The sequence below is a fragment of the Enoplosus armatus genome, chromosome 21, assembly GCF_043641665.1.
Source record: "Enoplosus armatus isolate fEnoArm2 chromosome 21, fEnoArm2.hap1, whole genome shotgun sequence".
In the NCBI taxonomy this organism is placed as follows: Eukaryota; Metazoa; Chordata; class Actinopteri; order Centrarchiformes; family Enoplosidae; genus Enoplosus; species Enoplosus armatus.
Window position 1 is genome coordinate 2,188,348 of NC_092200.1, and position 8,479 is coordinate 2,196,826.

Sequence of the window (8,479 nt, forward strand, 5' to 3'; positions counted from 1 at the left end):
GGAACAAACTGTCTGTTACTGTGTGTGTGTGTGTGTGTGTGTGTGTGTCTCATTCACTCACACTCTAAAACCCATTCTGTTGTGTGGGCGTAACCATGGCAACCTTTGTCAGGCAAATGGAGAGGGATTGTGGGATGAAAGCTGCAGAAGTTGAAGAGGTTACACACACACACACACACACACACACACACATGCAAACGCACATGGAGATGACCCAGCAACTGACGTGCCATGCAAACGCACATACATGGAGACACACACACACACACACACACACACACACACACACGCTCGCTGCCCACACAGCCACAGAAAAGAGCCTTTCCACTTCACAACGTTACGTAACAGCTTGTTGTGCTGAACGCTGCCTGGTGTTCAGGAACGCTGCACGTTCACTCAGAGCTGCTTTTCAGAAAAGCCTCTTAGGGAGCGACAGACCCTCAGCATCGTGATCCACGGGCAGGTTTTCAGCACAAGAATTTGGTAAAAGTGGCTCAATGTGGAACAAATCAGAGAAGAGAACATCAAAGACATGTGGACGTGTGAGGAAACCCAATGAGTTCATATCCAATGTTCACTGTGAGGGACATGTATTGAGCTGTGTCCACAGACTGCAGAACAAAAACAGTGTTTAGTGATGTTTTGAAGCCTGGAGGATGGCTTTACTGCTCGCCGCCATCTCTGTCATTTTCTGGAGCCTGAAAGTCTTAATTTTAGCAAAGCTGGAGGAGTGAGCGGGAGGTAAACATGCACCGAAACATAAAGTACGGCTCCTCAACTCTTAAGATCTGCTAAGGATGATGGTCTTTTAACTTCATCACTAACACCACCATGTGGACACTTCTTCTGTCCTCCAGGTGAAGTATAAAACCCACCAGAACCAGAAACCAGAGGGTTCTTCAGACCTGCCCAACCTCCTGCAGCTGGAACACGTTCTGCACGCCAGCAAACTGCAGAGTAACGTACGACCAGACAACAAGGCTAAAACCAGCTTCATTTACCTGCTCTACAATTACAGCAGACGCCAAACTTGACTGTGCAACTTTGCACGTGTGTTCAGGTGGAGTATAAGAAGAAGTACGAGCAGACGAAGGCTCGGTACCACGCCGCTCTGGACACGGCTGAACAGCTCCACCACAAGGAGAACGCAGTGCTGCACAGCCAGGTGACACTCAGCGCTGCTGCCTTTCCTTTTCCTGTCGATGTGCTCCTTCTCTCTGTTCATCAGTGGATGGATGAGTCGGTGTGTTTGTTTGGTTCAGGTGAAGTACAGAGAGGAGTATGAGAGGAACAAAGGTCGCTCTCAGATGGAGTTTGGAGATACTCAGACGTACAAAGTGTCTAAAGAAGCACAGAAGATGCAAAGCGAGGTAAAGACTCTCCCCTCACTTCCTGTTTGTTAGAGGACAAAATAAGAGCTTCGATAACGCACTCGCTCAACATGTGTAGCTTCTCTCTTTGAGGTCCAGCAACGTTCAGCAGCATGTAAAGTGCTCCTGCCTTCTTATTTCTCTACTGGACAGACTTGGAGGCTGTTCTGGAAACTGCCATGTAGCAGGACAGCACCAGCGGAGAAATCATACATACAATACAAGACTGAGGCTCTCACACACAAACGAATTGTATCTGGAGTTCAGATGAGCCTTCTTTAGTAGAACATGTAACTGATATATGCTGGTTGTTAACAGGAGAGTGACTAAGAAGACAACGGCTGAATCTAAAAAACACAAAAGATGGCCATAAAAGAGACTCGGAGTATCGGTGTGTGTTCAGGGATGATTTAACAGCTGGTTTTATTATTATCTAAAGAGTGTACATAATGTTTTCCTCTCTCTCTCTCTCTCTGCTGTGTGTCTGTATGTCTCTCTCTCTCAGAGAGAGTATCGGAGGGACTATGAGGAGCAGATGAAGGGGAAAGCCATGATTGATGTAGACCAGACACCTGGATATCTGACAGCCTGCCACGCTAGCAGCCTGCTGAGCGAGGTAACACACACACACACACACACACACACACACACACGCACAGCATTTTAAAACAGGAATCTGAATGTTTTAGAGAAGAAATGAAAGCATCCAGTTTTACTTGTTTTAAGGATTTTTAGAGGCCTGAAAAGGTGAAAGTGTCAGAGAAGAAAAATTTGAATTTGAGAAAAGTGAGAAAAAGTAAAGAGTGACTGACATTTTTTCTTTATCCCTATATTTTTAATCACTTGGTGTCTCTTTAGATGCGTCTTTGTCCTCCAGGTTGAGAAGCACTTCTCTATGATGTCTTAATTCCTTGAATCCCTCATGTATTAAATAAAGTCAAAAGAATCACGTGTCAAGATGAAAACAGAAGGTTTTCACTAGTCACACACTTGTTTACTCGCTCACTTCTTTATTCAGCCACACTCTTATTGACCCTCATTCACATGAAATCAACTCATTTAGCAGCATCGATTCATTCTCTCGCTCCCTGTAGAAGGCGTACAGGAAGGACCTGGAGCAGGAGGTGAAGGGGCGGGGCTTATCCGGCCTCGGGCTGGAGGACACACCTGAGCTGCTGAGGGTTAAAAAAGCCAATCAGATACTGAGCCAGGTAAAACACACACCAGATACGACACACACTTTTAACAGTACAAGTGACGGGACTCTAACCTGGCTGTTGATGGGTGTTGTTGCCTCCTGCAGAAGGAGTACCGCAGGGATTTAGAGAGGGAGATTGTGGGTAAAGGCATGGAGCTGAGCGCCGACGTCCTCGAGATACAACGAGCCAAGAGAGCCTCAGAGATCCAGAGCCAGGTAACTCAATGTGTGTGTGTGTGTGTGTGTGTGTTTAAACAAGAAACAGACAGAAGGAATCACAAAGGAAATGTGTTGGTCTGAGGACAAAAGTTTCAATCAGTGACTTAATTTAGAGTCTGACTTCTAGTTATAAGTTTCCCTTTGACAATAATACAATTTCAGTTTGTCTGATAATATAATAATAATAATACCATTTAAAATGTCACGGTTTGTTCTTCACTTTCTGTCTTTACTTTCTTTAACAGTACTGAAAAAGATGTTTTGATAAACGCGTCATTGCATTTAGACAGATGACCAGACGTTATTATCGCTGCATGACAGAGCTACAGTCGTTTCTACAGCAGTGAAGACCATTACACTCATAACAGCTGATGGTGTGTGTGTGTGTGTGTGTGTGTGTGTGTGTGTGTGTGTGTGTGTGTGTGTGTGTGTCACAGAGGTCCTACAAGCAGCAGCTCAGAGAAAACTCATACGGGACGCTTACAGACACTCCTGAACTGCTGCACGCCTCCTACCTCAAAGACGTCTACAGCCAGGTGTGTGTGTGTGTGTGTGTGTGTGTGTGTTAGAGCTCGGTCACACCATCATGTCGGTCAGTGAAGTGTGTTTGAGAGCATCACTTCTCACTCCTTCTGTTTCTTCTTGTAGAAGAAGTATAAGGACGAAGCGGCGCGACTGAAGGGAAGCTACAGTCTGGTTTCAGAAACCCCAGAGATGGAGAGGGTCAAAGCCAACCAGAGACACATCAGCTCTGTGAGCACACACACCTCAAACACACGGCTTCTCAACAATGACCAGCCTGTGTTTCCCTTATGTTCGTATGAACTCTCTGTCGCCCTCTAGCTGCAGTACTGCTGGGACTCCAAGCTGATGAGAGGCCTGATGTCTTCGGTCACAGAGACGCCAGAGATCGTCCTCGCCAGAGAGAACGCCAAGAAGATCAGTGATGTACGTGTGCATTTAATAATCATGCACAGGGAATATGTTTCCAATAAAGAGCTTTGCAGGGAGTCTTTTGTCCTGATGTGGACTTTAGAAAATCATTTCGCTGTATCAAAGTGGCTAAAGGATGAGGAGAGTCTCGAAACGCTCAGAAAGCTCAACGTACTGACAGCGATGAACAGCTCACTGAGCTGCTCTGTGGTCAGTTTATGATGTGGATCCTGCTCTGTTCAGGTCCAGTACAGAGAGGAAGTGGGTCAAGGCACCGCTGTCATGGACACACCTGAGATGGAGCGAGTCCGACGCAACCAGGAGAACATCAGCTCAGTGAGGACACACACACACACACACACACACACACACACACACAAGAGCAGCATGATAATGGAGTGTGTGGTTGTGTGTTCAGTGTCTGTTTGTTTATCTGGTGGTTGTGTGTGGGTGAGGAGTGTGTGGTGTTGGTAGTAATGGATGGTTGCTGTTGTGAGGAAGTGATGGAGTGGGAGGCCAGAGAGTGTGTGTGTGTGTGTGTGTGTGTGTGTGTGTGTGTGTGTGTGTGTGGACCCAGAAGCAGTTCAATGAATGAATAAACTGATAAATGTGCAACTGGTTTGTGTGTGTGTGTGCTTTGCAATGTCATTAGCAGCCATTAGCTGACTGTGCAGAACAATCATCCATTCAGAGGGCAGAACGGGACCACACACACACACACACACACACACACACACACACACACACACACCAGCTCTGGTGTCATGGCGACCAGGCCAGGTCACTATTGGCAGCTTTTCCACCACTCGATCTCCAATGAGTTCATGGCAGTTTTGTTTTCTCTGTGGTGTGTGTGTGTGTCTGTGTGTGTGTGTGTGTGTGTGTGTGTGTGTGTTTTGGGGGAGCATCACATGTTTCCCCTTGCTCATTCTTGCCAATACACCTTTTTCACAGGAGACATTTTGGCTCGTCATAGCAGGGAACGCGCAGGTGTACATTATAATATTAAAAATGACTGCATTCCATTTAGGTGAGCCAGTTCCAGGGTCCCGGTGTTGTGCACGCTGGCCTCACTGGCACGGCTTACTGGGACAATGAAATGTGTTTCACTTCCTGCTATGGCAAGTCAAAATGAGTATCCAGGACATCCTGACACCAATAATGTTAATAATTTATAGACAAGGCTGGATTACTGAACAGGTGGGAAGCTGTCAGGGCCCCAGACCCTCAACACCCGGTGTTTGCCTGTTTGTAATATCCTCTGCTAAACCACAATATCTGTAGCCTTAAGGGCTGTAAACGGACCCTGTGCAGTTTCCTTGGAAACAAACAGTCATTTCACATTCAAACGCTGTGAAACTACATAATGGACCCGTGACGTTGACCAATAGGAGCACGGAGAACAAGTCCCAGCACCTCTCTACGTCTCACAAGTCCTGGAAGACTTCAAGCTCTGATTGGTCCAAGTCTAACGTGGTCTGCCATGTCGTCCACCGAGTCACGGCAATCATTTCTGACTTTCTGATCAACCAATCTGACACGGGGACAAACGTGTGATTATGGGACACAACATACTGTCTTCTGTCTGTCTTCCTACCAGGTCAAGTACAGGCAGAGTGCAGTGAAGGCCACCAGTGTCGGAGTGACTCCAGAACTGGAGAGGATCAGACAGAACCAGGAGAACATCAGCTCGGCAAGACGCGCACACACACACACACACACACACACACACACACCTGCAAATCCACAGCTGCTTGTTTATCAGTGTGTTATCATGTGTAACATCGTGTGTGTGTAACAGGTGAAGTACCAGCGCGGGCTGCAGGAGATGAGGGGGCGGAGCTGCAGCGAGCTGGACACACCTGAGTACAGGCGTGTCAGGAAGTCACAGGACTCGGTCTCCATGGTAGCGGACTGGTTGTCATGGCTCCCGCCTTTGCTGTGGGCGGAGCTAACATGAGTGGCGTGGCACCGCGCGTGGGACTGACGCACCGCTACTAACACCAACCAGCAGACAGCATGGAGGACAGAGCAGTGTGTGTGTGTGTGTGTGTGTGTGTGTGTGTCGGTGACTCGAGGTCCTCAGGCAGACCTGAATCCAGAGACTCCAGTCTGACATGAAAGAGGTCTCAAGTTCACGTTCTCAAGTCCCCCTCAGCTCCAAGTTGGTGAGGGGTGACTGGTTGTACTTATTTCTATTTGAATAAGTGAGAGAGGTGGAACTGACCTGTCCCTCAGGAATATTGTTGGACTTGGGTCCTCTTTGGTCCCAATACGTTTGGACTAGTGAGTCCAGTCTCTGTCAGATCTGTTTAGTCAGTGGTCTTGTTACGATGAGCAGGTCTGTACGTTCAGGTGAGGGATTCATGGGTCCTTTACAGGTCAGGCACAAACTTTCAGACCAATGAAGACCTCGAGTGTGTGTGTGTGTGTGTGTGTGTGTGTGTGTGTTAATATTAAAAGATTTTAAAAACATTCCCTTTGTGTGTTTTATTTGCTCACTGACCAAATGCACCTGACCCGTGTGTGTGTGTGTGTGTGTGTGTGTTGTATTTGTCTTTTCCATGTTCTTTTTGACTCTTCAGTATAAATGTGTGTCATGGTTTATTCCCTCCTACAGGCCAAGTACCACGAGGACTTCGAGCGGGCGCGCGGCCGAGGCTGCACGCCAGGATTGGACGATCCCAGCATGGAGCGCTACCAGAGAGCCAATCAGATGATGGGAGAGGCGGGATACAGCAAAGGGATCCACCCCCAGGCGATGGAGCTGGACAGACGACCGGGAGGCATCATCGTAGGTCAGTGACCTGGAACTGTGTGTGTGGGAGAAGATAAATGAGATGAGATGAATGAACTAGGTAACTTTGGTAACTTTGCTTATTAATCTGACAGCAGGACAGACGTCACAGTCAATCCCACCTTCCTGACTCCGCTGCTCTCTGGGTTTTCAGGTTGTTTTGATCTTTTGATTTAATGGTTTTTGACTGTTTTCAGGTGAAGGTGACAGATCCAGAATCCAGATTTGACTTTTGTGGTTTTAGCTATTTTTCTTTCATAATTATCTTCTTTTATTAAAACTCAAAAGCTGCAACATACTGATTGATATTTGCTCAGGTGAGACAAAACATAAGCAGCGTTTTTCTGATGACACTAATATGAAGAGGGACGTAAACATAGTCGGTGTTCTTCAAATGACCCCCCCCCCTCCTCCTCCTCTCTGAAGACCTGAAGGTGTGGAGGACAGACCCCGGCTCCATCTTTGACTTTGACCCTCTGGAGGACAACATCCAGTCCAAGAGCCTCCGCAGGATGTCTGGTAGTTCACCTGACTCCCCTCTCTCTACTAAAATAAGAAGTCATTAGAATTTACCACAACAAAGGCTTCAGTCGTTGTTGTGTTTGCATGAAACTGATCTCGTGACACTTAATCAACACCAGTGTGGAAGGTCCGTCCTTAGTTTCTGTTTATTCGCATTCTTCTTTTTGTTATTTTCTTTATAGAACTTACACATGGATTAATGAACATGTTCACTAAATGTTTAAAAGTGTGTGCCTCACTGTGTTGCTCTGCTTTTGGTTCATATGTATCTGTATTTCTTCTTGTCATATAAGAATTCCTCACTCTCTCTTCGTTGGCTCACTTTTGTTTCTCTTTTTTCCCTCCTCCCCTTGTTTCCTGTCCGTGTTGTGATTATTCCTGCCCTGTGCTGCCTCCTGGTGGTGGCGGCCTGTTAGAGCGGGCAGACCGCAGGCTGAGCAGGCAGCACTCCCAGCAGTCTCTCACCCACAGCCAGGCTCAGTCTGTCAGCTCGCTGACCTCTGACCTCTGGGACCGCAGCAGCACCGAAACTCCTGGTATCTTTACTCGTGTCGTCTCTCTCACTTAAACACACAATAACAGGATGAAGACGGAGACACACACTCGCACGTCTCTATGTTTTGTCTCTAATCCACAAATAAAACGGACTAATTCACCGTTTTCTTACAGGTTTGTGTTGTTGTTTGAATCACGTAGTTCTCTAAACTTCACAGCGTGGTCACGGCGGAGGAGGCTCTTCAGATGCAGGAAAGACTTTTACAAACAGACTAATTCTTATCTGTCTGTCTGTCTGTCTGTCTGTGTTTCTTTGTCTCTCGCCCAGCTCCCGTCCTTCCTGGAGCTTATCATCAGAAAGTCCAGATGCAGCAGCAGCAGCAGCAGCAGTATCACGGCTACATGCACCAGACCAGCATGTCATCTGTCAGATCCGTCACCTCCCCGCCGCACTCAGCTGCCATGGTACGAATTCCATGTAGCCGTCTTTTCCTGAATTTGGAGGACCGGTGTTGTTTTAGGATGCCCTCACCAGCTTCACACTGTTTAGTTCTTTACTGGTGCATTTAGGTGATGCTTGATATTTAATGTCTATCAAGAGATCACATATATAAGCTGTAGTTTTATATATGCTGTTGCTTTAAGATTTCCCTTCATTGTTCCAATAAGAGGCCGAGACCAAACCAGGAAAAACAGATCCAGACCAAAAGTATGCGGACAGGCTCGTGAGAAATCTAACCTCTCACTGTCCTTTGGTTTTGTTTGCAGCGTGTTTACCGGGCGCTGTACGACTACGCGGCTCAGGACCACGACGAGGTCTCGTTCAGGGACGGCGACGTCATCATCAACGCTCAGCCCATCGACGAGGGCTGGATGTACGGCACCGTGCAGCGAACCGGCAAGTCTGGCATGCTGCCGGCAAATTACGTGGAGAGTTGCAACTAG

The 8,479-nt window shown here is 47.3% G+C and overlaps 2 protein-coding genes across 4 annotated transcripts in view; both read left to right on the top strand.

Annotated features, from left to right (window-relative positions):
• The window catches only part of nebl (nebulette), a 73,416-nt gene extending 64,937 nt beyond the window's left edge, over positions 1-8,479 (top strand). Inside the window, exons 5-8 of one of the 3 annotated variants that reach the window (XM_070927840.1) lie at positions 6,341-6,518; positions 6,944-7,036; positions 7,863-7,990; positions 8,303-8,479. In XM_070927840.1, coding sequence (XP_070783941.1) covers positions 6,341-6,518; positions 6,944-7,036; positions 7,863-7,990; positions 8,303-8,479 — 576 coding nt within the window. Of the gene's footprint in view, positions 1-6,340; positions 6,519-6,943; positions 7,037-7,862; positions 8,000-8,302 lie in introns of all 3 variants that reach the window. The other 2 variants (XM_070927841.1, XM_070927842.1) reach the window with 2 other exon arrangements.
• Positions 96-5,680, top strand: LOC139304579 (nebulette-like). The gene is made up of 11 exons (XM_070928515.1): positions 96-158; positions 858-962; positions 1,061-1,165; positions 1,263-1,370; positions 2,465-2,581; positions 2,674-2,784; positions 3,436-3,540; positions 3,631-3,735; positions 3,964-4,056; positions 5,321-5,413; positions 5,522-5,680. Exons 1-11 carry the CDS (start codon positions 96-98, stop codon positions 5,678-5,680), a joined length of 1,164 nt encoding a protein of 387 aa, XP_070784616.1.

Coding starts and splice junctions, on each gene's coding strand:
- LOC139304579 (XM_070928515.1), top strand. CDS start 96: ATGGCAACCTTTGTCAGGCAAATGGAGAGGGATTGTGGGATGAAAGCT. Junction 2,582..2,673: donor CCAATCAGATACTGAGCCAG/GTAAAACACACA, acceptor TGCCTCCTGCAG/AAGGAGTACCGCAGGGATTT. Junction 5,414..5,521: donor ACCAGGAGAACATCAGCTCG/GCAAGACGCGCA, acceptor TGTGTGTAACAG/GTGAAGTACCAGCGCGGGCT.